The sequence below is a fragment of the Athene noctua genome, chromosome 3 (assembly GCF_965140245.1).
Source record: "Athene noctua chromosome 3, bAthNoc1.hap1.1, whole genome shotgun sequence".
Lineage (NCBI taxonomy): Eukaryota > Metazoa > Chordata > Aves > Strigiformes > Strigidae > Athene > Athene noctua.
Window position 1 is genome coordinate 84,737,426 of NC_134039.1, and position 27,755 is coordinate 84,765,180.

The window sequence follows — 27,755 nt, forward strand, 5'->3', positions numbered from 1 at the left end:
CCTGATCTAACCATACTTGATCTCTTCAACCGTAGGTTAGAGAGTCATATGTCTATCAAGGTCAATTTTTCTCACTTGTTGCTTATAAGGGGTCAAGGTTTTGAACGCTTCTGGAATCAATAAACTCTGTCCCATTTGAACTTGGTGGGTCACTTTCTCCGTGACAAGTTGTGGCAGTGCGTTCTTTGTCTGAACAACAGGCTTGCTATTGTAACCACATAAAGTACACGTCTTTGGATGAACATTCACAACCGCCCACGGGCTTTTGATTCACTTAACCGCATGTGCCTTGAACTGTTTTATTCATTTTCAGTGTCTGCCCATATCTATCTTTGGACTTTGTGTCCCTCTTTGAAGTATATACATGCTACAAGGATGTCCATGGTCAAATTGAGTAGCTCTTAAGTGAACTCAGATTTAGTCCTTTCCCTTCTGCCTCAAATGTCAAACCAATGTGTAGCACTGTTTAATGGAGTTATTTACTCATACTGGTAAACGTGTAGACTAAATTGGAAACTTTTGGCAGCTCCCATGTGATCTTGTAAGTGATAAGCAGGAATAACTCTAGTTTTCTTGGGGGAAAAATTAAAAATTGTATGAATTTTTCTTTATTACAAGAGGTAGTTCGTGCTATGGTAGGCTCTACAAGTTGGTGAAATTAAAGTTCTTAAGTGAACCCGATGAAGTGATGAAGTTTCTGTGCCTGTATAGATAAAATGGTCAATCTTAAAACCTTTAGTAGCTCTTTAAAAAAGCAGATATTGCTGCGTCAGATGCAACCAATACATAGATCAAGGATGAAGATACTTTTTCCTGAATTCTTTTCTCATTTTAACATAGTCCTAGGAGCTGAAATTTGTATGTTGTATACTTAGTGAGTGTAGTACCAGTGCTCTTGATGCCAAAGGCTTGAAACCGGTATTGTAGGTTCTAAGTGTCTTAGACTCATGTCTGTACTTAGACAAACGTCAGCTGAAGATGCAGCTTTTCTTCAAGGCAGGGCAGGTCTGGAAATTGGTAAATTGGTGATTTATTCCTGAAAGTGCCAAAGATGTTACTTGAGCAAATTTAGTAGTATTTGTTTTAGACCATGGAGTGTGTAGAGCTGAGGGAGTGGGGGAAGATACTTAAATCAGCAGGTTCAAATAAAAAAACCTGAAATCACCTGACAAAGAGGGGAGAGCCAGGAGGCACAGGTAGGTCTCACTGTTTCGTCTACAAGGCAGCTGAGCCAAGGCAAATATGTGCTCTTTGGTGGGGAAACAGTGGCTTATCCTTAAGTGTCCCAGCTGCATAACTAGAGATGGACTTTGTCTACGAGGTTACTTTCTTATGAATTAGAGACAACCTTTGTGACTACTCAAATGGGTACTTTTCATGCCAAGAAACTTCCCTTTGTGTTTGGAACAGGGTCCTTTGGAAGATACTGATTTATATTGTCTAGGAACAAGATTAAGTATATTGTTGTCTTCTCTGTCAACATCTTCATGTGACCAAAGGCAATGAATGAACTTTTGCTGCATTTCATGCTAATGTTTCACTTCCATCGGTATTTTTTTTCAGAAAAGAAAATTATCTTAATTAGCATGAAGTAACTAATCCTCAAAGCTGTAATCTTTGCTGACATAATGCTTCATATTTACAAAATATGAACAATTCAGTTCACTTCTTCAGATTGACATGGGAGTTACTTTAAACAGTTTCCAGTAACTCTTCTTTAACTAAGAAATTGAATTCCATAATGAGTAGTAAAGTTTTGACTATAAAAATGTTTCCTTTAATTTTTTTTTATCCAATTTAATGAAATGTGTTCCATCAGTGTATTTTAAGTTTCAGTAATAATTTCAATGTCATTTTTTGCATGAAATGGTACAATTATGAAGATTTGTTTTCTGTAAAGACGGTATTTGGTAGCACTTGGAGTAAATACTGTGCTATTTGGTGTGGCATGACTACTTTTCTTTAACTCTAGGTCTTCTAATAAATGGTGATTTGTGTTACATCTTTTCCTAATTGTATAATCTTTAATTTTTGATTCAATTATAGTAATTTTTTTTTTTTTTCTTTCGTACCTCAGTCTTCTGTACATGCGGTCTTTTTTGGTCACTTGAAATCTTACAAATTTTCATGTTGGTTAGCTACCCAGCCTTGTTCTGGCATCCTCATTTCTAAAGTGCCAAAATTATACAAACTGAGGCCAAATAAACTATAGAATTTATCTATAAGCATGATGCTGATTTTTTTTTTTCTTTCTTTTGTCTGATCTTTTGCAAATAAGACTGTGCACATAATGATTTCTTGTATTCTGAAGTATCGAAATATCACTCATGCCTCAAGATGAGTGTACGATGGCTCTCAAAATTAGATTTGGGAAGGAGAAGGGAGACTGCCCAGTAATGCGTAGCATCGTTGTAACGTTACTGAATCAATTACTGTGTGATTTAAGTTGAGCACTCCTGGATGGATAAGCGCATAATAATTTGACAGGGGCCCTCTGTGTTTGTCTTGAAGATCGTAACTCATGGCAGTTTTGCTTACTGTGGGGAAACTTTCTTGTGGTGGGAGCCTGGAGTGGTCATGTCGATTTGTGAAGGACAGGGAGTGCTTTTGTTACCTTCAAAGACCCATTACGGGATATGATTGCTTGTGGGAGTGTCTCGTTATGATCTGTTAGAAAACAGCCTATTAATAAAACAGAGGCTCTTGTAATAGAGCACTTCTTAATCTTCTTCCTATGTAGTTATTTATAGGCTGTGACATCTTAATTTGCCTCTCATGTGCATCAACTTCTGTTATTTTAAAAGATCAAGTAGCTTTCACACGCCTCTGAGAATCACTTCTAGAGGAAACAGTCTGTTTTCTGAGGCATCTTACAAAAAGGCTTCAAGTCATAAGTTTGTTGTAAAAAATGTACTAAGGTTTTTGCTGGTGTCTTTCTAAAGGACAGAAGTTACGGAATGTCCTGTTATCTAGATACTTACCTGTTAATCCTGTATTTGTCTGATTGCAAGCAGCGTTTTCTTGAGTTCTCAAGATTTCCAATTCCTGATGGTACTTATTTACCCTTAGTGAGCGCGCAGTGACCTACCTGGAGCAATATTAAATATATTATTCTTTTTATTTTTGTGGTCTTTTTCTTTATTAGAGTGGTCCCAGTGCCAGATCTTGTCACAAGATGTGCATTGACATTCAACGAAGGCAGATCTACACGCTGGGACGCTATCTGGATTCCTCTGTGAGGAACAGCAAATCTCTGAAAAGTGACTTCTATCGCTACGACATTGACACAAACACATGGATGTTACTAAGTGAAGACACTGCAGCAGATGGAGGTCCAAAGCTGGTGTTTGATCATCAGGTCAGCTCCACTGATACTCTTAGTGCAAGTTCTTAGTGTTTGTGAATCATCAGTTTTAATCGTAGCCTCCTGCGATGCAGAAGTGCTGTACCAGGTAACACAGCAGTGATGACGAAGTTAAGTTAAATTCTAATAGCCTTGTTGTCTACTGCCACTGGCTACTGGTATTCTAATCAAATCGAGTCAGAAGAATCATAAAAACCTTTGCAAACAAATTCATTTTATTAAGACACGTTTTATTAAAGCTCAAAGCACAGTTCATCTGGTTTTAATCAGTTGTGTTGAGCTTGGTTTGCAGATCTGCCTGGTCAGAGGGCGTTGGGGAACAACTTGCAGAGCTGTGTATGGTACCTTTGGAAAAATAAGCAAGTTGCTGAAATGAGGCCAACAGATTCAGGATTCTTTCAAATTTGGTTATCTTTTAAAATTTGTAGAATGTGCGTGCTTTGTGGAGATTGAAACACCCTTAGAGGAGTGGCTACTAGTCTTTCAAAAAGCCACACCTGTCCATGTGTTCAAACTGAGTGCTTTTTTATTTATGTTGTGTGTTAAATTTTTTTTTTTTGTGTGTGCTTGAAAAAGGTATTTTGTTCTTAACTGATTTTTATAAAGCATGACCAAAACCCAGCACATCACTACTCATTTTTAAAGCAGCCTAAGAGCTGGTTTTATTGGTGCTAGCTGTTTTGTAACTAAAGCTGTTGTTTGCCAGCACAATATTTGTTTCTGCTGACACTGAAAATTAAAGATACATGTTGTCTGCAGAACGAAAGCCAATCAGTCTTTCTGTTCTATTAATAACAAATACCAGTCTCCCAGGTGTTGGGGAAAAGGTAAAAGTAAATTGTCAGCTGGCAAGGCTACTCTGAGTACCTTGTTTGCCTGCTTCTGAAATTGTTTCCTTTTTTTCCCCTGCTGTCTCCTAGGAAAGATTGTCCTCCCTCAATTCTTTATCAATCTGCAGCTGGTGCTCTTCTCTCCCTCAGTACCTACTGCGATAGCGGTTTTTGTTTAACCTTCACAAAAATGTGCTGCACTAGAAGTGTTTTGTGTAGGCTTTGCTGAGTGGCATCTCTATCTTACTGTTATCTTGTTTGGTTTGGGGTTTGGTGGTTGGCTTGTGTGTTTGTTGTGTTTTGTTTTGGTTTTTTTTTGTTCCCCTCCCCACCCCCCCAGCGTTTTGTAATGCTCTGCATTGTACTGTGTCTGAAAACATCACCTGGAGTCGGGGAGTTTTGTTTGATTTGTACTGCAGTGGATCTCTTGTGTGTCATAACCTGAATTCAGGTTTGGGGAATAAACGTATTTCTGCTGCAGTCTCATCAAAAATCCTTGGCCAGGTTATGCCCCTACTTTATGTTGAAGTAACAGAAGTAATAGTAAAGTTGAAGTAATGGAAGTAACAGTAAATGTACAGTCGGGCTGGAATCTGAGTAACAAATCACAGGCTGGTTTTTGGATTGAGTGGTGATCAGTAAATTAACAGTGATTTTGAATTTTTCCTTTGCATAGCCATTGTCAAAAGTGATATTATTCTGTTAACTTTCTGGTAGAAGTAGCTATGGATCCGAGTGAAAGAATCTAAACTGTTTTTCCCTGAAATCAGCAGCTAGAGGCAAGTTTTTTAGGTGATGAAGGGTACATCCAGTCTTCTTTTTTTTTTCCTTATTAAATAATAAGTTGAAATTAGACTTGCATTTTAAAGTAATTTTCTGAGATTAATACGTGCCAGCTGTGAAGACATATGTGTTCTTTTCTGTTTATTTGAGGATTGGGAGATGTGCAGAGTACTGTCTAACTTAACCAGGTATCACCTGCAGGGAAGGGATGTTTAATCTTAAATCTTAGTGTTCAAGTCTTAATGTGCTCGCTGAAAACTGCCTTTATTCTTACAGATGTGTATGGATTCTGAAAAACACATGATATATACCTTTGGAGGCCGAATTCTGACCTGCAATGGCAGCGTTGATGACAGCAGAGCCAGTGAACCCCAGTTCAGTGGATTGTTTGCTTTTGACTGCCAGTGTCAAGCATGGAAACTTTTGAGAGAGGATTCCTGTAATGCTGGACCTGAGGATATCCAGTCCCGAATAGGACACTGTATGTTGTTCCATTCTGTAAGTATCCGCACCATACTTTGATTTATGACGCCTGACTTTAAGGAAAACATCTGGTTTTGATTTTTCTTGCAAGTTTAAAGCTCTTTAATCTCCCAAGCGATATGTCGTCTCATTTGATTTTATGTTCGCTGACTTTCTGATGCTTCTTTGGTAAGTGCAGGTGGTATTAATTCAAGTCTTGGAGCTTTCATGACTTCAACTGAATAAAATGTCTAGTGAAAAGCAAGGTGAATTTTAAATAGTTGTTTTTATTTGGATAATGGTAAATAGGCCCAAAGACTCAGCTTCAATTTGATTTAAAGAGTTTTCTTTTAAAGTTGGTAGAGCAGCTTAAAAGCTTCTGGTCTAGTAGGTACCCTGTGTAGTTACTAGGATGGTAATAAACTTGACTAGTGTAGGGGCTTACTGGGTGTGTGTCGAGATGCATGGGCCTCATGTTCGTTTGTGCTGAGCACCCAGCTGCTGCTTGGTGTCCTGAGCAGCTGTTAACAGCTGGGCACAGATGGCATCACAGGCACTTCACCCAGAGCCTGATGGAAAAGCAGAGGGATTGGGGGCGGTTGGTGTCTAGCACTTTATGTGGTGTTTGGTATTAAAAGAACCACCTTCCATTGCCTTTCCATGCTTGTCAACCACGTGTTTTCTTAAGTGCAAAACATGGGAGCTGCAGGGTGAGGGTGGTAGAGGGAGGATGGTTAGTGTCAGTGATGTTCTGGGCTAGGTTTCCACTGTTGGTGTTTTCAGTGGAATAACACAATAAAGAGGGGATCAGCATCAAGCAGCAATACTTGCGTAGGTAGGCGTGGTGCTGTGGCAGTTCTGCACTGAATTTACATGGCAGCTTCTCAGGGGTAGTAAGTTAAGCTTGTAGAGTTTTGCTGACATTGAACTCTTGTCTTGGAGGTGGGGAAGAAGAGAATTAAAATGAGTGTTGTGGCATTCAAGTATATACTGATACCACCGATTCAAAGCTGAACAGTTTGAACAATTTACTGAGTTTATTTCTCTTTCCCTTTCAAATGAAAGATCAGAATTTTTATAGTGAATACTGTGCTTTCAGACTTTCAGTATTTTTGTTTTGAAAGGTCCTCTAGTATCTGGTGAAAAACATTGCCACACAAATTTTTGCACAAGTGACTGAGGATTTTTTAAGTACGTGTCTGTGGTAAACATAAGGATACTGGTTTCTGTAAGCGTGGGCCATGGAAGCTTAGGTCCTTTGCTGTTTTCTCAACCATTTGAAAGAAAAATAATCTGCCTCTTGTGTACTTCCCACTTGGCAAACTTGAAAGAAGTAACAAACCTGTTATTCTTGGCTTGCTGCTTGCCATTTGCCTGTTTGGAGTTTAGTAATGTGCTGGTACCTGGATCATTTCTCTTACAGTCTGTCTTTTGTTCCTGTGTGGTTTTTTTTTTTTTTTTTTTTCCCTCTACACCGAAGTTATGATCTAATGGATTTTAGACATAGAGACTCTTAATTCTTTAATTTTAAACTTGACAAATGAGTTGTTTAAATGTTCTGAAGTTATAGCTTGATCAGGCAGGGTTACAATAGTTATGTGAAGTCTGCCTAGTCATTTTGAAGCTGAAACTCTGCTGGATCCAGGTTTGTGGTCTCCTACAGATCACGAAAAAGAAGTCTTTAAAATTGTATTTGTGAGAGGCTTTTTGAGGTGGAGAAGCTGTGAGCCCCTTAGTGGTTTACCTCTTGAAATGGAAAAATCAGAAATTCAAGAATCCAGTCAAGAATTCTTAAGTTTTCACTGAGTTTGAGAATAAATACACTGTTCTGCATAATTGTTCCTTGTGAATCTTTGTGAAGATGACAGTAAAAAAAAATTTAACAAATTAAGAATGATGGACTTGATAGTTAAGGCAGGATTTTAAACTTACAAGAAAATGTTACTCTTTGTTTCATTAATGTTCCTGTTAATGATCACAGTTGGCCAACATACTTTCCTGAGCTTTGTAAAGACATACTTTTTTCCATTCTAGAAAAATCGCTGCTTATATGTATTTGGTGGCCAGAGATCGAAGACTTATTTGAATGACTTCTTCAGTTATGATGTGGACAGCGATCACGTGGATATCATATCAGACGGCACTAAGAAAGATTCAGGGATGGGTAAGAGTATAACTACATATTAATTTCTTCCCGTTGGTACAAAAGAGAAATGTATTGTTAAGTAGGTGAAAGGCCAGCTTCAGTGTCCTGTGGTGTCAGGTTAGCATCCTTAACTAGCCCTACGTACCCAAGTAAACTCCTCAGTATATAGGTTAAACTTATGCCAGCTCTTTTGTCCTTCCTGTCATTTGAAACTCACCATCTTCAGCACAATACAAATAATTGATGTGTGAAACCACATAGCACCTCAAAAGAAAAAAATTTCAGCAAAATAAGAACTAAAAATACCTCCTTTGAAATCCTAGCAAAGACCAAAAAATAAAAAGGCTGAAAAAATTATTTTCTTTAAACCAGGAAAGGCGAACGGAACTTTTTTGTCTAGTGTTCACTAAGTAAAAGATGCCATGAAATAGAAATAATCTGTTTGGTTTGAGATGCAGAAAGGCAGGTAGGATGCCTAGAGACAGAGAATTGGAGTAGAGGGACAGAGGTTATTTTGCCTGGCAGGAGCTGAGCAGAAAGATGAGACCTGTTGTCCTACTCTTCTGTGCTAAATTATAGGGGAGGAGCAAAAAAAGGTAGGAGGAGGGAGCAAATCTTCAGTCCTATTTGGTTCATACCACTGGAACTATATACACCAGGCATAGCTCTGTATACCAGAAACCTTTAAAAACAACCTAACAGCAGTGTAACATAACCATAAAGAACTGATTTTATACCTTTTCTCCTTAAATGACATGGAGAAAAGTGTTGTTCTTTTCCAAAAAGGATTTCTGCATGTATAAGCACATCAATTTCCTGTTGCATATATCCTGATTCTCAACATACAGCTCAGAAGTTGAAATTTGTGTTGCGCTGTGTGCTGCTATAGAACAGAAGTTAACGGGGTTTTTTTATATTATGTCTATCTAGTCCTGATGTTGTTTTTTCTTCTTCCAGTTACCAAAATCCCAGGAAACTAATTTATCATGAATTTAGGCTGCCCTCCTTATTTTGATCAGGCTTAATTTTTAGCAAGTAATTTTGCTGAACTTCTGAAGTGAATTATTGATGCTTATGAGTTATTGTTTGCTCATTAATTTAGTTATGCCAGTGAGGGAGAAGAGTACCCAAGCTCTTATTCTCTGGAGTCATTTATTTACTTGAGTGCTTCCAAGAAAGAACCAGCTTGTATTGTTGACAGTCTCCTTTATTAAGGTGCCTGCATGCTGCCTGATGCTGCTCTACACACACCCACGCACCGTTTGTTGTCCTTAGAGCTTTTCAAGAAGTGATTTATTTTTTTTTTTTCCCCCCGTGAAATTGCTAGCATTCTGCCGTATTGCTTTTTTAAAACTACATGTCTTTATAGCCAGAAGCTTTAAAACATGTGGCTTTAAGCTTACACCTGTGTCTACTTCAGATTTAAAGATACTGAGCTTGCTTTATGGCTGTAGAAGACACTGAGTGCTGCTTCTCAGCAAGTACATGAACTGCAAGGTTTGGTTAAGCAAATAAGACTATAATATTTAGCCCTTCTTCCCATTCCCCCAGGCCCTGAAGTGGTGAATAGTAGACTTTGTGAGAAAATGACTCATTGGAAATAATACACGAGTAGATTTTCAGTTTACTGTTCTCTTGTGTGTAGAAAGTAAACAGCTATGAACATTTCCCTTGCTTCTGAAAGAAAATGCTAGGAATATTTGCATTTTAACGGGAAGAGAACAAAATGCTTGTTACATTCAGACAGCGAATGCTGACAGCACTATTTTCACCCCAAAAAGCAAGTCACTATTGTGATCTTCTTAGGTAGCGATACACCATTTTGATCTGTAGGAATAAAGTGATGCCCTGACTGGTCGCTGTGAAGTTTTAAGCTGCTCAGAGTGATGAGTCAAGTTGAGGATGCCTGACCTAAATGTTCCTATAAAGTCCCATGATTACATTTTGTTCCTGGCTCGCATGTGGCATTCAGTTCTATTCTTAGTTGAGCTATTTTGATTTTTACCCTTTCTAAAAGAACTTAATTGTGCATTTGTTTAAAATTTCCATTAGAGTAGTGAGAAGATTTTTTTAAAAAAAGTAGTAAAATGGGTAGTTAAGGATTATCGGTAATACGGAGCTGTTGCAATGCTATAAAACTATGGTAATGATATGTTGGTTTTGCTGCCCTCATCTTCTGCATGAGATATTTATGCTCATTAGTGTTTCTTGGCTCCTAGTTGTGCCTTTGTTGATTCTGAAACTGATTCCTTGTATAGGTGATGTATTTGAGAATATTGGGTGATAAGTATCACTTAAATTTTCTTAATTTGGATTAAAGGACAATAATTGCAGCAAGTTTTGATGTGCTTTTATATTTTTCGGAAAAGCTCAAATTTGATCAGGTACAATTTCTAAACATAGGTTTGCAGACAGCTTTGCCTGCTAAAAATGTCTCCTGACTCAATTTGCTTTGAAACACAGCTAAACCTTGGAGCTCTTTGTGTCTGGGAAATGCCCTTTGCCACTGAGCATTGCATCAAAAGGGGTCTGGAGCACAGGTCTGCTGGGGAGCGGCTGGGGGAACTGGGGGGGTTCAGTCTGGAGCAGAGGAGGCTGAGGGGAGACCTCCTGGCCCTCTGCAACTCCCTGCCAGGAGGGGGCAGAGAGGGGGGATGAGTCTCTGGAGCCAAGGCCCCAGCGCCAGGCCCCGAGGGAATGGCCTCAAGCTGCCCAGGGCAGGGTCAGGCTGGCTCTGAGGAAGGATTTCTGTGCAGAAGGGGCTGTTGGGCGTTGGAATGGGCTGCCCAGGGCAGGGGGGAGTCCCCGGGATCCCTGGAGGGGTTGAAGAGTCGGGCTGAGCCAGCGCTGAGGGATCTGGGGGGGTTGGGAACGCTCAGGGGGAGGGTCATGGTGGGGCTGGAGGAGCTTCAACTGAGATGATTCTGGGATTCTGTGGAAAAAACCTTGTGCTTTCTCTTTGCTGTCAAAGGAGGGCACTACAGGAAGATTAGGCCATTAGGAATAGTTATCCTCCTGCTCTGTGATAACTGGTAGGAACAAGAAATTTGTTAGTTCAGCTAAAGAATGGACAGCATGGAACGGAGGAAGAGAGACTGCAGCTGTGATAATGAGTCGGATGTGAAGAAAAGCTGTAGTGGTACAAACTGGAGGAAGTATGGTACAACTGGGTAGAGCCTGTGGTTGGAGGAGAGGCAGAAGTGTGTATGTTGATGGACATACCCTTTTAGAGAAGTTGTATACTTTTAATTACTTTGAAAATAACCCCAAAACCAAACAACAAGAACAAACCCCACAGCCCCAGACCCAACATGCATATGCCAGAGTGTATCTGTGGAGCATACATGTGATCTGGAGATGCCACCAGTATCAGATGTCTTCAAAAGGCTGTACTGACAGCTTGCCTGACTTGCTTAGCACACAATCCATGAGTAATCACGGACAGTCATTTCAGGTCTACGGGAGCTAATGGGAACACTTGTGGTCAAGGTTCCTGCGATAATCCTTTTTGGCCCTGACTCAGGTGGCGTCAGAGCTGTTGCTCGGGGGGGGAGAATTTCCCTTTGCGAGAGAATCAAGATCATCTTCTATCCCTTGGCATTGAGTAACTTCCAAAGTCAAACGACAACAAGCCTTCAGTGTTCTCGTGGGTCCTTTTAATGGTGAAACTGTTCTTATAGGGAAACTGCAAATATTTTTTTTTAGCTACCAGTGAAGATCCTGTGTTTCTTACGTGGGCAGGTGCTCATTCCAGACGCAGAACTGTGCACCTGGCAGACTGGAGGTTTCATGGCCAAGTACCACGGACAGAGGCGACACAGTCCAGTCCAGGAAATCCTGATCTAAAACAAGATGTAGTCGGAAAAACATTATCAAAATAGATAGCAAAGGTAGCTCAACATGGCCCGGATCCAACTCGGACAAGCAGTCTGAATATCCCATTTTGATCATCTGTTTGTGACACCTGACATGTTTTGCCCTTGTTCTGTTTAAGGTCTGCCTTGCCAGTGGCCAGTGTGTGTCTCTTGTCATGGAAGCATTTTATCTTGTGAGGGACCTTATGTACTCTTCATTTTATGAAGTGTGTCTCTGAACCAGTCTCAAAATACTTTCTTCTCACTGTGAAGGTGAGGAGGAGAGTGGGCAGTCACCAGGTCCTAAGGATGCTTTACAGAAACGACATAGCAGCAGAATTCCACTCAGATTTATGAACTGACCTGTTTTTTTCCAAAATCTCAAGTTGCTTGGGAGAGAACTGAGCGTTGGGTGTTGGGTTGTTGCTTTTTCAACATGACAACCACACTGTTCACATGGTCTCCTTAGCTGCTCCTTGGCTGACTGCCAATCGCAGTCTCATCATGAAAAATCCAAGAGGATAATCATTATCTTGCTGTGTCAACAGCTGGCCTGTATTCTATCTCTATCACTCATCAAGGTTTGCTCCATTAAAGTTCAGGGGAGATGCTGCTTCAGTTTTATATGGATTACAAGCAGCAGTATGGAGTAATTTGCTGACCTACTACTTTTTTTTTTTTTAAATTAATCTATCAGGGAGGTGCCAGGTTCTGGTGAACAGCAATATCCATGTGATGGAGCTTTCTCCAAATTTTTAATCACGGTGCATCACAAGGAGGGAGAATACTTGTGAGTCACTTGTAGTGGGATTAGCAGTAACGTGTTCTGAGGGTTTCGTAACTTAGGTGGCACTAAAAGGCTGTCAGTGAACTTGCTTCCCTTAATTATCCTTCACAAATCCTTCTGAAGTGGTCTGCAGACTCCCAAATTTTATATCGTTATTTTGCCAATGCTGTGTTTCAAAACACGCTGTAGTATCCCCTCAAATGTGAGAGATGAGATTTAATTTCCAAACTTCTGTCTAGTAACTGTGAGAACCACATCTGTGAACTCCCGATTTACTTCTCTGCAAACTCTGCCTCTGTGTAAAAGCTGTTTTCTTGCTTAGCTACTGGCAGCAGCCAACATTGTGCTTGAAACAACTGTAGCTGTTTGCACGTATGAGCCAAAAAATATTTAGCTTGCTGAAATAATCGCTATGACCAAATAAATGCCAATACCTAAGGGCTGTGGTAGTGGGAACATACACATTTCACAATTAGGTGTCACTTTTGTAGAAAAGCTTTTCCCATGCCTTATATTTAAATGGAAATTATATTGTACAGGGTTACACAGCATCTTATCGAAGCTTTCTCAGGAATTGCCACTTGTTTATGTAACTGGCTGCTAACTCAAGGCCTGTGTGGCTGAATATGGTTTTCAAATACTGAAGCCATGAGCCTTTTATTTTTGCTATATAAAAATAAATGAAAATGTTAAGTTCTGGAGAGAGGATTCAGACCTCTTATTTTCAATTAGTTACTGCCCTTCTACCCTGGACTGGTTAATGAGATTAGGGGAGGAAAAAATGCAGTAGCACAAGAAAAGCATTCACCATCTACTAGAATTTTTGGGATTGTATTGTGTTTAGTAACTTCTCCTCTCTACAGCTCTTCCTCTTCAATCAGTAATGTATTGTCGTAGGAGCCAAGTTACTGTGGCATAGCAGCAGGCCAGTGCCCTGTCCAAAACACCAGGGCTAAGTCTTCAGTTGCTGTTTTATGTCCTTCAAGCTGTCTGCCCACAGCTGGCCAGAGTGATCGCTGGGCCCGAGAGATGCTCTGAAAGGTGTGAAATTGGTGGAAATTTACTCCAAAGCTGGTTTTCATCTACATCTATACAAAGAAGCAGAAAAGTGAGGGAACTTCTATGGAGCCATTATAATGCACCCCTTGGATGTAGTACATTGGAAATAATAGTTCTTGCAGCACACTGGCGTTACCACGTCAGATTCTCAGCCCTTATAGTTTCTGGCATTTGACTTTGTCTTAAAAATAAATAAAAAACCCCCAACAAAATATCCTAAGCAATCGGTTAACCATCACAAGTTCAATTTTGTCTCCCATGCAGAATTAAATTTCCTTCCCAACGTACATTTTGTTAGCGAAGTATCACAAGTACTTTTCACAAGTTTACAGCCCGTGTCCCCCTCTAATATGCTGACCGCAATCATTTGAATTATGTCCAGCGTTTACTGCAAGTCTGCTGCACTTGCAGATTATGAACCTCTCTTACCCCCTAGTGGAAGTGTTTGTCAGTCGTGAGGAATTTACGTAGCCCTTTTGCTCTGTCAAGGATCCGACTTCCTTGGCAAACATCTTTTTGATATTTCTGTTGTGTTTAAAATATCACCGTATCTCCCTCTTTAGCTTTCCTTATTTTCTATTCATTTTCAGGGACTTGTTTACCAAATTTGTTGTCTTGCATTGTTTTTTTAATCATATTACATCGAATCTTCTAGTTTGGTCTTCCTCTACGAACGACTAGATGACAACTTTGTCTAGCCTAAGGCACTACTTAAATCTGGTTTCTACACAGTTGCTTAGATAGGTCAAAGAGTTTATGTAAGTTGCTCTTCATCTTAGGCCCTTACTAAATGTAGAGATATATAATTTTTTAATGTATGATTTTTCTAGACTTCCTGCATTTCAGATAGTCTCAAGATGACATTCATTTACAACTGAGGGAAGCCTGAAATTACTTAAACTTGGTTTTGATTGCAGTTGCTGCAGATAAATTCTATTCCTACTATCAAGAGTAAAAAAAACAGAGGCACTGAACTTTGGCAGCTTTTCCCCCTTCATTATTTAAATAATAATTTCAACTTCAGGAAATCAAGCATAAACTAGATACAGAATTCACTTATTTAAGAACATTTCGGGAGGAGGGATGAGACTTCCATAGACAAGTTTCATAAGCTTTCTGTATCAGTGGTAATATAGCAACTGTATTCCCCATGATTATCATTTTCATTTCAAGGAGCCTGAGGTATTAATGCTCTGAAGATTTGCATGTTTTTTTTCTGAAAACCCAGCCATGGTCTTGAATGTTCAAAGCAGCAGATAGGGTTGCAAAGACATTTTCCATGTACATTAGCATTGCTGATCAAATTTAGATGGCTCTCCTGCCAGAAATGTCTCAAATATGCCTTGAATTTAATCCATTTGGGTCAATAATTTAGTCCCTGACTATGCAAGCAAACACATTACATGATACTTTTCAAAAATTAATGGTATTTAGTCTGTAATTTTCTTTTTTTGTTCTCAGTTTCCTTACTGGGCGACTTTCATAGTGCTCATTAGTCTTATTTAAAAACTTCCTTGTGGTTTGTAGCTAAAACAAGGTATGTAGTTGTGCCAGCATTGTTCCCTGCTTTTTTTTCCTCTACTCTACCACCAATTTGCTTATAAACTAGGTTAGTTTTCCTTTGAAACTTCATGGCAAAACTGGAGGTCAAAATAGGGAGGCTTATGCTGGTGAGGGCTCCAATGGCTGTGCCTCCTGACTTTCCTGTAAAACCGTAAGCAAGGATTTAGTCGAAAGGACTCTGAGAATGAATTATCTAAACATATTTTAGTTTCTCCTTAAGTTTGCATAAGAATTAAGCATTTAAAATTTTTTTTTTTTAAGAAACGTTTGGGTTTTTTTGGCTTTGTTAAACATTTCGGTAGGGGCTTAAACTGTAGAAAAGCAAATGCTGCACAGAATTTTTTTAATTTATGTTTATTACTTTCCTGGCCTACCAAACGAGAAGAGTGAAGTACAAGACCAAAACCTATTAGAGAATGGGCTTGCAAAATACCGTTTTGCGTGTTCTTAAACAGCAATATTAAATGGTTTATTAGCGTAGGGCTTGTTTTCTAAGCTGTGTGTGCAGTTCGCAGTTAATCGCAGGGAAGAATTTGCAAAATACAAGAGTTCTGAGAATTTTTCATGCCAAAATCTTGATCGAAGGCCAGGAACCTTTACCAGCCTTTGTAAACTGACCCAGAAAGAAAAATGAGACAAACAGGATCTGTAAACAAAGATCACGTGCCCTTCACAAATACATTTTGGAAGGATGGTTGCCTAGGGAAACAGGAAATAGGGAATTATACAACAAACAAAAAGGACTGCCAAACAAATTTGCTGACCTTTTTTCGGGGAATTATGATGAAAACTGCTGGAATCTTCAGTATTTCACCATATTTCTAAATCTGAAGGTGGAACAGCAGAATAGCTTGGTAATTATACCCCAACTATTCAGAAAATACAGGAAAATTCCTTGACATCTTCGTCCTAAAGGAAGCAATGCAAGGTTGTGACCGATGTAATTTTGAGTTCATTTTCAATTTTTCTGAATTTCCCAGATCTTGCAGTTAAGCTTTTTGGAATCAGTGCTTCTTTTGAGGATGAGATTATAACAAAATCGCTCCATTCATATCGGCAATGGTCATCTAGCTCTATCTTTAGGCAGCTTAATTCTCATTTCTCAGCCGATAGTCTCCCAAATAGCTCTGTCCGTACCTTTCCCTAGGAAACAGCAGATCTCAGAATGGCCTTTGTACTTCCGTGAGTCACAAATAGGAAGGAAAGAAGAGAATTTGTGTTGGACTTATCCTTAGCAGGGAAGAAGTCAGCCTCTGGATGATGTTTGTTCCTCTCCTCCCTTTCACCCTGCTTTGAAGGGCATGTGCAAGAAGCAAATTGTTTGCTTGGTGACTTCTGCACGCCTCCTATTTTGAGATGTGTCATTTCAGTTTTAAGTTGTGATAAATAATGAGATGGCTGTGCAGGAGTGGTCATAGAAAATACCAGCTTGGGATCACTCAGTCTGTTGGGTTTGGTTTTGTATGAAAGATGAAGAGGTGAAAGTAATTAAGAAGAAGAAAAGGGGGTAACTAGGTAGTGAGGTTAAACTTAAGATGCTCTTTATCCCAGAATACTGAAGAGGTAGTTATGTGAAATCTCATGTTTGCATCATAGATATTGGAAAATCTGCTGAATTGCAGGGGAAGGGAAATGCATTTGTCTGGTGCTTGGATTCTTTTTTGTATCCTCCACTGTTTTCAGTGTGTAACCTTTTTTTTTTTTTGGCAGTTCCAATGACAGGCTTCACTCAAAGGGCTACCATTGATCCAGAACTGAATGAAATCCATGTCTTGTCAGGGCTCAGTAAAGACAAGGAGAAGCGTGAAGAGAATGTAAGGAATTCTTTCTGGATTTATGACATCGTGAGGAACAGCTGGTAAGTCGATGAAAGGGGTGCTATTTCTAACATCTAGGCTGACTTTCTTTAGAAAGCAATCCTACACCAATCCTATCTCCCAGGTAGTTCTATAACCTCTTATAACCATGGAATACTAATGTTGAAGACAACTGAGTTCCCTTGAAGTTCCCTTCTCTTTTACCCCTAGTCTTTGGAGACACCATGGCAATAAGCCAAATGAGGGAGAGAGAATTCTTGTGAACTTCTTTACTGGAGGCAGGTGGGGAAGGGATGAGAGGAAGTAAGGCTTTATAAGAAGTTTTTCCTGTAGGAAATGTTTGAGACCAGGATTCCTCATCAGTGCAGCAAATTTAGTCAAACATCAGTTAATAGCAGCATACATGGTACTAGTTATTAGAAATTAAAGTATCTGGTCTGATGTATGAATGGTGATGGAGAAGTCTTCATGCTAGATCTGTCAGCTCTGTCCACGCTGCATGCAGTGGTACTTCAGGTAGCTGGTAGATCCACTATTCTGAGAAAATATCTCCTCACCTATTTACTCTATAGTATTTGGTAGCTGGTTGCCACTGTCCCTTTCCAGAGCTGGCAGCGTTTTTGTATCTGTAAGATCTCTTCTAATGTGAGGCAAATCTCTTTGAAAGGTGTGAATTTTTTTTTTAATGGATTTTCCGTTACAACTTAAGTCTGCTTGGAAATCGGTGATTGAAATACTAGCTCTGCTGTAGTCTGTGGCCTGTAGCTCTACCGTGTCCATAATGAAAAATACTTCATGCTGTCAGTTTTGCTAGCAAATAATACAACATCTAAAGATACCTCCAAATCTCATGACATAACATTTTCTAGAATTTTTCTTATTTGACTTGTAATTGAGGACTGTGTTCAGCCAAAATGACCTTCTTTGATTGTTGGATGGGCTTCTTTGTAGAGCTAAGAATGGGATGGGATAATAGAGGACAGTATACAGGGAAGCAAGAGAATTTTTGGTGTTATATGCCAAGCAGTTCAAATTGACATCAGCTGTACCTTATAACCTTTCAGTAACTTCTACTTCCTGTAGGTACGACTAATCATCACTTACTGCCTTGTATTTCAGGTCTTGTGTCTATAAGAATGACCAAGCAGCAAAAGAGAATCCAGGTAAAAGCCTTCAGGAAGAGGAGCCCTGCCCAAGGTTTGCCCATCAACTGGTGTATGATGAGTTGCACAAGGTATGAGAGTCCAGATACATAGACAGGGATTTTTTAAATCATACTGCTCTTAGGGTGTAGTTGATTTTTTCAAAGATGATATAATGAATATAGCTTTTTGTACAGTGTTAATGTTTGCGTTAATGTGGTGGGTAGCTTTCATTGAACTTACTGTCTTCTTTTGAAATGAGGTGCTAAGCTACTTTTTATGTCGATGTGTAGTAGACGTGATAGCTCCTAGATGAAATCAAAATGCAGACAGTGGGATATGCTAAACCTCTACAAAGTTGTCAAATGTCTAGCTCCTAAATGTTCTCATACTTGAGAAGATCTGAAGCTTTGTTCGTTATCCTCAGGGACTTAATCTCACGATTTCTTAGTGACTAAATGGTCACAGATGGTTACCAATGTTTCTAGGACAAAGTGTGTTTGATGAACTAATCGCTGTTAAGAATCTGATCTAACAGAGGTGTCTTGCTTCGCCCTGTCTGTCAGAAGCAACTGTCAGTCTTTAACACTGTGACTTTAGTGGACACATTCATGCTTAAATAGACTTAAAGTTGTTTAAAGTGTACATGACGGCTCAGTAAACGTAGGGCTTTGTACAGTTAACCAATAAAGCATAAACCTGTGGGTTAGGTTACCATAACATCATTAACCTATGAATTCAAATTACAGACACACTTACTCAACCTTTCATGGATATTTTGCAGTTAAAATAAACTTTTTCTAAAATTTCTTTTTAATCTGAAACAGTGTGAACTGAAAAAGACAAATATACTTTAGTCTTATCATTTCACAGGATGTTTATCACTTTTGAGAAACCTAAATTGCCCAAAAGTTTGTGGATGAGGGGGATTTTAAGGAGCAATAGGTGCAACTTCTGTATGGAGAACTTGTACCGTTTGTTATCTTCACACGCTTTAATGATAGACTGTAAATACTGTTCTGCCTTTAATGGCTTATTTCTAAGCGTAAGGTACCGTGAGATTGAGAGTAGTATTTTGTAAGTTATTGTGAAGGTTGCTAAATCATGGCAGTTGCCCAGCTTTATCTGAAGGGCTATTTGATGTGCTTGTTTTGAAGAGTCTTATTTTTAGAAACCGCTGTTCAAATGACCTTTCTAAACTCCTCTGATATAAATAAGGAGAGCCTACATCAATGGGATGCAGAATATATTGTTTTGAGTGATTATTTTTAAAGCTGTGGAGAAAGGTAGCCTGTTGGATTTCTTGAACCTGAGTATTTGAAGACCCTTTGAGGCATGTTTAATATCAACAGTTCAGAGTCTGAAATACCAAACGATGTGAAGAAAAAAAAACGTGAAGAAATAAAGAATCCTTTTTTAACACTTCCACTTTCCTTGAGGTTTGCCCCTCTCTCTAAGTCTGGCCTTGCATTTCAAAGGTGTCGTATCCTGAAGCTATCAAAATAGCTATTAGACTACTTCATTTGAGCTACTGTGAAGAAAAAATGAATTTTGCGTACAGGTATATTTAATATTTCCATGATTGGCATCTCAGGATTGCTAGAACTTCTTCTGAAGACAGTCACAGTAGTGGTCGTGACTTCTGATTCTAGATAAGATTGTTTTCTTCCTCAGATCTTATCAGCATTACAGTTTTGGCTTTTTGTTTTACTCTGTATCCAGTTAGCTCTTTCCTTTGTGCCCAGGTAGTGTATTGAGTGTCTCGCAGCTAGGCTGCTATATTGAGGTGAGACAAATCTGCCCTTCCAGAGAACCATGGAATTACTTTTTTCTGCAAGTCAAATTCAGGCTCTGTAGTGCTTATTGGACATGTCGGGGGACAGGCCTGTTGGTCATCTCCCAAGATTATGCTGGACTGGGCTTGTTGCCACTTTACTTAGAGCGTCTTTGGGACTTCCCCCTTGCTCTGCCAGTGGCCCGTGTCTTTGGGCAAGGTCATGGTCTTTGCTGACTCAAGGAAAAGGCTGCTTGTCTGAACTGTGGTGCTTTAGGAGTGCAGCTTCACCAACAGTGCTCTGACAGGAGCCAGAGCATCACCCTACAAAGTCCCTTTTTTCTGAGTCTTCCTAACAAGCATACATGTTACTTTAAAGAAAATGTGTGATTACTGGAGTCATCTTACAATTATGTGCAATTTACTCATCCCCAAATTAGAGAAAGGCTTAATACAGCTTCTTTAATTTAGCTTCTCTCATGACAAAGAGAATTTGGAGTCTTTGAGGACAAGATTGGAGAAGAGGTTGGTAATCCATCAGTTTGGGTATTGTTTACGTCAAGTATTTTGAACAGGGCAAAAAGAGTTGGTTCAGATTCTTCTTTTCTGCTCATATCTTAAGGATTTATCATGCTCATAGGTTTTTCCTGAAGAAAGCGGTTGTGTGGTTTGTGGATTTTCCTTTATAAATATCTTGGGAATCTGCTAGAGGGAGGTTCTAACAGTGCAGCTTTTCTTATTATCTTAAAATGTAAGCAGTTTAAGAGAACTTTGTTCATATCCTAGGGGACAGAGTAAGGCTAATAATAAAATGGAACAGCTTGTCTAAAAGGCAGAGTTTTCTCCCTCTAGAATAAACCTCCCCAAAGATGCTGACATAGTAAACAACATTTGTTTAACGGATGTACACAATCAACTTTTTGATCTGCCTCTCATTTGCTTAGGTTCATTACTTATTTGGAGGGAATCCTGGTAAATCCTGTTCTCCAAAGATGAGATTAGATGATTTCTGGTCTCTGAAGCTCTGTCGACCTTCAAAGGAATACCTGTTAAGACACTGCAAATACCTCATAAGAAAGCACAGGTTAGAAACAAAAAGTGGTTTGCGATTTTCTTTTCCAAAGTGTCTTTCGGTTACGTTGCTAAAACTTGAATATCTTGTAAACTGTTTTGGGAAATGTCACTTCACTGCTTGTTGGCCTGCGGGTTCTTGATGATTTCTGATTTTTTTAAAAAATATTTTGATAATAAAAAGGAGGGCTAAACTGTAAAATTAAATTAATTCTGGTTTTACTACGTTACTGTAAAACTAGAAAAATCTGGCTATTGTGTGGGGACTCGTGGGGAATTTTTAGATTCCCTTTTCGCTCTGCTGCTCATCAACATGTGTTTTGGTACTGTCACCTCCCAAGGAAATGGAGTATGTTTCTGAAACACTGCTAGGAGATAGTAACAGCTCGCAGGGATGCTAATGAAGTCTGGGGGCTGGATGCCTTTGCACATCTGAGACTCAACTCCGGTGAGGTCATCACAGTTTCTCATTCAGAATCGCTTGAAAGATCTCGGTTATGTAGAATTCAGCTACGCTGTGATGCTTCTTGCACTCTGGATGTTTCAGAGCTGCCTTATATTTGCTATTTAGGGCAATAGCTTTTCAAAATCAAGCTCATGGTGTTGCCTTAGGCAAGAAATTGCAGCAGTGAGACAGCCTTTCAAGACCCAGCAAATTATTTGAAGCCAATAAATAGCTCTTTCTGCGTTCTCGGTGAGAATACTTTGTTATCAGGTTCTGCCAAGAGTTGGAGGTCAGTTTTTACTGATGGTATTTTACTTCTGAGGCAGCAAGCAAATTGCTATACTCAAGACACAATCACTGTGGCTGGGTGAGGTCTTTTGGAGATTAGCCACGCAGTAATGTGAACACCTACAAGAATGAATAAAGGTCTTGTCCAGTAATCTGGGAGGCTTATTAGACTCGCATATGGTTGTATGCAAATACAGTTGTACAGCCTCCAGAGACAGCTCTGTATTGTTTGTTTTTCCTTTGCTTAAATTGCACTCAAAGGAGATGTTGCTGCCTGTTGTCTGGCAGTAGTCTGGGGTTTGTGCACCATTCTCCCATTTATTGGGGTCTGTATGAGGAAGCCAAACGTGACCAGCCAGGGGCTGGTGTGGTGGGTGCTTTGCTGGAGTTCACGTCCCTCTCAGGGCTGATGCTGAGCTGCTGTGGCATCACTTGGCTGCCCGTTATCTGCACTCCCTCAGGCTCTAGGTACCCGACCAGGTACTGGGCTTGAATACACAGCAAATCCACTGCATCAGCTGGAGTCCTGGTCAGCCTGTTAACTTGTTTAGTACCACAGTCAGCCGTAGTGGAGCTGAGCTGGCCAGGTGTCAGTGGTTCTGCTTATTTAACTCTTTAGGCCATGGCAACACCATTTAAAAAACCTGGGTGAATGTTTGGAAGAAGTCATGCTTAATTACCAAAATGTCATGTACTGGCGAAATGACTTGCATCTTTAGACAATTTAAAAATTCGGGCTACAGATGTCCACTACAGTATAAATAGCCAAGTAGATGACCCAAATAAAAAAATAACAGTACTATTAAATCTATTCAGTGTGATTTCTTTCAGTTTGACAGCTATACCCTGTTAAAGGTAACTGAAATATCTTATGAATAAAATATCGTGCATTCCGGTAAGACAGTTGATACAAGGCAGTTAAGTAACTGAGAACGTGGTTTTTAGGGTCCTCATCTCTGGAATCGTCTGAGCTGTTTTCCTGGGAAGGCTTAATACTGTGTATTGGTGATTCAGAAGATGACGGCGTGTGATACTGTGCTCGATGTATAGGTGGCAGGAAAAAAAGATAATTTTAAAGCTCATCCTTTCTAGGCTTATGCACCCAGCTCAGTGCTGCAGGGAAGTAGCTCTGCTTACTGAGGGTGCTGAGCCCAGAATAATTTTCTGAGGGCTCTATTAACTTTTTCAGGGAATTCACAGAAGTTACAGTTTCTGTTCATTAAAAGAAAATGCAAAAATGACGGTGGTGGTGCACAGGATTTTTATGTACATGTGCTTTTTCCAAAGAGCACAATATTCATTGAATCCAGAGGTTTTCACCCCATCATCCCTTTCTCTGTTGACTGGCAGAAGCGGGGAGCATTCTCCATTCCTGGGCTTTCAGTTACACTTCTGTGTAGTCAGGAACGTAAATATCCCTGGGACCGAAGTGCTCGGGGCTTGCCTGTGTCTGAACTGTGCTCCTCACGTGAGGTGCTACTCACGCCTTACTTTATTTATGAAAAAAGAACTGTATTAAATGTTTTATATTTATGTATTAAGAAGTTGTGGTACTTATGCTTTTGAATATTTTTAGTAAGAGTGTAATACTTTGCCCTTGTAACTCCCTCGCACCCCCAAAAAACCCTCCTCCGCGTTTCAGTCTGGTTTGAAAGGGTCTACTCCAGCAAATAGGAGACTGAGCTGCCATTAATATTGTTTTGTTTAGAAGTATTGGGTTGAAGGTTTTGCTAGATGGGTTTTGCTCTTTGTGGAAACACTTTGTCGTGAAGGAAATGGCTGTGCTCGAGTTTTCTGTCTCTTCTTTGCAGATTTGAAGAAAAAGCTCAGACTGACCCTCTTAGTGCACTGAAGTATCTGCAGAATGATTTGTATGTAACTGTGGATCACTCGGACCCCGAGGAGACAAAAGAGGTAATGATGAACGATCCTTGTCTTAGTTAGAGAAACGTAAACTGTGTTTTCATGTGAAAGTTTTGAGCCTCTTAAATCTTGTTTTTATTCAGTTTGAAAAAGCTCTACAGGTGCATGAGACTGCTGTATCATTTATTTCTCTGCACTAAATATACTGCATTAGAAACAGTCATTTTACACTTGCAGTTCCAGATAAAATACCTTTTGTACTTATAATAGTGAAGACTAGGCCTTTGTTTTAATTCCAGCGTACTGGTGTGTATTTTGGGAGCTTTAATTGAAATGTAAACTCTCTGAAATGTCACGAGTCTGTAGTTGGTTGCGTGGTAGAAAGTGAATAGAAACTCGTATTCATGCTGCCTTTTGGCTTGACAATATCAAATAGCTCTGGAGGAGAGAAAGAGGTGTTTCTCTGGATTATAAGTATTTCTGGAAGTAGATTGTATATATACATTGCTTGCTAACCTTAAAATCTTGTTTCCTCTGCCTTCTGAATATTATCCAGTAGGCATGTTCTTTTATTTGTTCCAGGAATTTGTTCCCATTTCCTGTTTTGATTTCATTACTGTGGTACGTGTCGCTTTACAGAAAGGATTAAAGAAATAGTGAGAAGTGTCAGATAAGGTGGTTGGTTTGCCTCTGCCGTTTATTTCCACGTGAAGCTTGGGGCAGCCAGCTAGATGTACAGGCCTTCAGCTCCTGATGGGTAGATGAGGAGAAGATGACCATGGCTCTTACTCTCTTCTTGTGTTAATGACTTTGGGAGTCTTTTGACATCTCTTCTACAAAATTGCAGTAGGAGGATGGGCGCTGTGACTTCATGCTGAGTCTCTGGATTAAATCACTTAATCTAGTGGTTTTTAACTTTTTACTTTAGATAAAGAAAAAGATCATTACACAGATACTAAAAGCTTTTGGGAGAGAATGTGCTTCTTGCATATGCACAGTATAGAGTTGTAGGGGTAGAAGAATTAAGAATATTCACTCATATCAGGATCTTGGAACTGATCACATTTGTCATAAATTCTGGTTGGCCTCTATAAACACCCGATCCAATAAAACACTGAAGTGCTGTGCCTGTACATTCTGTTAGATGGTTTCTCATTTAAATAGTCCCATATCACATACTTTCACATCATTTCTAGCATAGGAAAGACAAATAACATAATCCTGCTTTTCTTCAGGTAGAAAAGGATGGTTTTTCGTTGTGGCTTTTTCTCTCCCCCATGCAGCATGTTTCAAGGGGGCTCAGCACAATCATGCTTCATCTTCGCAGTGTGGTAGCACTTTCCTCTTCCTATTTAAACCTGTAGTAACCTATAACGTACAATAACCACTCTGCTCTCTTCTCCTCTTTTTCTCCCTCCCACCCACTGTAAGACCATGTCTTGTGTTCTCTGATCTCCTTTTTTTCTTCCATGTCATACCATGTGTGCTGGTAACCCCCGTCATGCCTGAGAAGGCCATGTCTCTATTTGGCCTGTTAATCCTAAACAGATCTCGCACCTCATGGCTGTGCCTTTCTATTGCCTGAACAGAAAACATTTGCGGTGTGATCAGCAAGCTCCTCTCCTTCTAGTTCCCGCTGCCTACTGTCACCAGCAGACCAAAGGAACTGCTGTAACGGCTGCACATTGTGCACATCTGGCACAGGAAATCCTTTAATATTTTACATTTGATTTTCCCAGTTCAGTCTGTAGTATTTAACTTGTCCACCTTGTAAAAACGAAGAATTTATCTGGCTGCCTGGGCTTTGAGATTTTGGGAAAAAGTAGTAGCTTTATCATACAAAGTAGAAACAGAATAAAATGTTTTAAAAAATAAATTGTCCCTTACCCCAGAGCATACTGTGTTCTGCACATTAATGATCTAGTGTATGAGCTTAGGTAGCTCAGTCCAGCTGAGTGAATATATTGTGAATCCTTTCTCTGCAGGCCTAACTCCTCATCCGAACAAAATTCAATAGCTTCTGTCCATCATGCTGGTCCATCGGATCAACGCAATACCATTCAGCAGATTTAAAGCTTCTGTTCCAGTGGCCTCCTAAGAATCATTTAACAATTTCTGGGAGGCTTTTTTGTTTGGGTTTTGGTGATTTTTGGTGTGTAGTTTTGTGCTGGTCAAAAAGCTTTAACTTTCAAAGGTTTGTTGTTTTTTTTTTTTTTTTTTTACACTGGTACGTATCTGCCTGGTATATGGCACAGAGCCAGCTACTGAGCTGGTACTGACTGGGTTTATTTCCAGTTGACGTCAATTTACCTTCCGGTTATCACATGGAGTTGGCTTTTTGCTCTGGCATTACATCTTCAAATAGCTCTTGTGCTTTCCAAAGGACTGACGCAGGCTTTTTGGATTCCATATCAAATTTCAAGCACCAGTTTGATTGTGTATCTCAGCCCAGACACCTACATACTCTGTCTTTATTTGTAGCTGAGATCGTCTTAATTAATATCAAAGGCTGTGTATCTGATCAGCTTGCTCTGTGCTGGCTACAGCCATTGAACGTTGTAAGGCTTCTTAGTGCAGCAAATCTTAAGGAAATTGGTTTCTGCCTGTTCTTTTCCCTCTCTTTAGGGTGTTAAAATTTGGGAAGGATGGAGCTGAATGCGTTTATCCCCAGCTTTGTGCTACAGGTCTCTTGGAGACTGGTCTATGTGGTCTTGTGTTTTATGGGTTGAGATATGGGTAGTGTTATATGGTATTACAGGCAGAATTTCACTTTGAGGTAAGGTTTACTTGCTTTATAATAGAAGTAATTTCTTCTAACTTAGTTAGGCAAGTCTCTTCAGCTGTTTTGAGTTGGATGCCAAAGAAAATAAACAGACTGTTCTTGAAACTTGCTTTGGCATTAGTAACCAATTTTGTTTAAAGTAGCATGAATGATTGATAGTAGGAACATAGCCCCAGATTTTCATTTCTTTGTTTTGAATTTTAGGGATGTTAATAGTATTATATTTATTTCCTTTTTCGTTATTCTAAAGTGAACTAGTTGCCTGCAAGTAACAGGTATCGCATGGGTGCTTGTTTTAGTAGCCACAGGCTATATGCCAGCTCTGTCTCGGCTGTTACCCACATATGCAGATCCAGTTTTCTTTAGCTCTGATTCTGCTTGAAATTGCTTAAACCTCTTCAGTTAGTTCAGCTTGTTCCGTTCAGTGAATGTTTTTTTACTGGCTGTGGGTTAATAGCTCCAACACTGTACATAAATGAGGGTAGATCCCCGGAGTGCATGGAAGTTCGTCCATGTATTCTAGTTTGTGGAAAGATTAAAGTTTTTAAAAAAACCTGGCATTTGTTGGCGTAAAAAATTCTGGTGGCATGGGTGTTCTTCTATTTTATATACACACAGGTGTGTATTTGGTAGTTTGCAGCTAGAGGCTTTTAAAGATAAAAGGATGGTCAAAATAGAAAATCAAAACGAATTCGAAGTTTTATACTTATATCAAGGAAAACCAGGTGCTGTTAAAGCACAAAAACATCAGTAGATCCCACATAAGGCTAAAGGTGTTGTTACTTGAACACTGGAGTAATCATACCTAGAACTTCACTGCTTCTTAGTGGGCTATAGAAAAAAATCAAGATGATATATATATATAAAAAAAAAATGGCCAGTGCTGTCCAAGTAAAGGACAGGAAGATGATTTTGTATGTTGAGATTAAGATTCAACTACTGGTGAAGTAAAACAGATACAAAGTGCAAGTAAAACTCGCAGTATGTTTTTCTTGGAGCATGGTAGGAGAAAGAGCAAGGACCTGGAGGCTAGTTTGAGGCCTGACTAGCTTGTAGACTGAGACTGGAGGCCCCTGTTCAAGGCTGCTTCATACTTTCCATTCTTAAGACCTTGTCTTTAATAAATTTGCCAGATAAAGCCAGCAGGGCCCGAAAGTATTGTTTTAGTCTGCGTTAGACCGATATTTCTGGGAAAATTGAAGGCCAAATGGGAAAAATAGTTCTAGGAAGGAGCTAAGAAAAGCATGCTTCTTTTCTTTGTGTCCTGCTGTGATTCTTTGTAAAGCCTCAGAGTCTGAATGCTGCAGGAGCAGAGGCTTTGGAGCCAAGGAGCCTTTACAAAAACAGCGTTCAGCCTTCCTAACTTGAGCTAGTGATGGCTCTGTCCTCAAAGACTTTGAGCTTCTCTTTGCTTCTTTGAGCCTATACTACAAGGCACCATCCCAGCAGAACTGGTCAAAGCTGAGAAACTGTTTTACGCTGTGACCTGAGCGCTTGCCGAACAGACATTACGGAGGAGGAATTATCTGTGATTCATAAAACCTGCCGGGTATCCCAAGAAGGAGTTACTCATTCCCCCTTAGCGTTAACCTTTTCATTTGTGCAAAAGGCAGAGGCGTGCAGCAAATATACTAAAATGTGCATGGGTTGCCACATGGCAGAATTGTTTTTTTGCTGTAGGTAGAAACCGAGATAAAGTACACACAACTGATAAAAGAACAATAA

At 39.6% G+C, this 27,755-nt stretch overlaps 1 protein-coding gene across 1 annotated transcript in view; it reads left to right on the forward strand.

The window, feature by feature from the left end:
* MKLN1 (muskelin 1) overlaps positions 1-27,755 on the forward strand; it is a 99,140-nt gene that overhangs the window by 63,971 nt on the left and 7,414 nt on the right. The window contains exons 10-16 of the mRNA XM_074903532.1: positions 3,146-3,358; positions 5,254-5,475; positions 7,474-7,603; positions 16,559-16,706; positions 17,785-17,899; positions 20,526-20,665; positions 23,197-23,299. Coding sequence (XP_074759633.1) covers positions 3,146-3,358; positions 5,254-5,475; positions 7,474-7,603; positions 16,559-16,706; positions 17,785-17,899; positions 20,526-20,665; positions 23,197-23,299 — 1,071 coding nt within the window. The remainder of the gene's footprint in view (positions 1-3,145; positions 3,359-5,253; positions 5,476-7,473; positions 7,604-16,558; positions 16,707-17,784; positions 17,900-20,525; positions 20,666-23,196; positions 23,300-27,755) is intronic.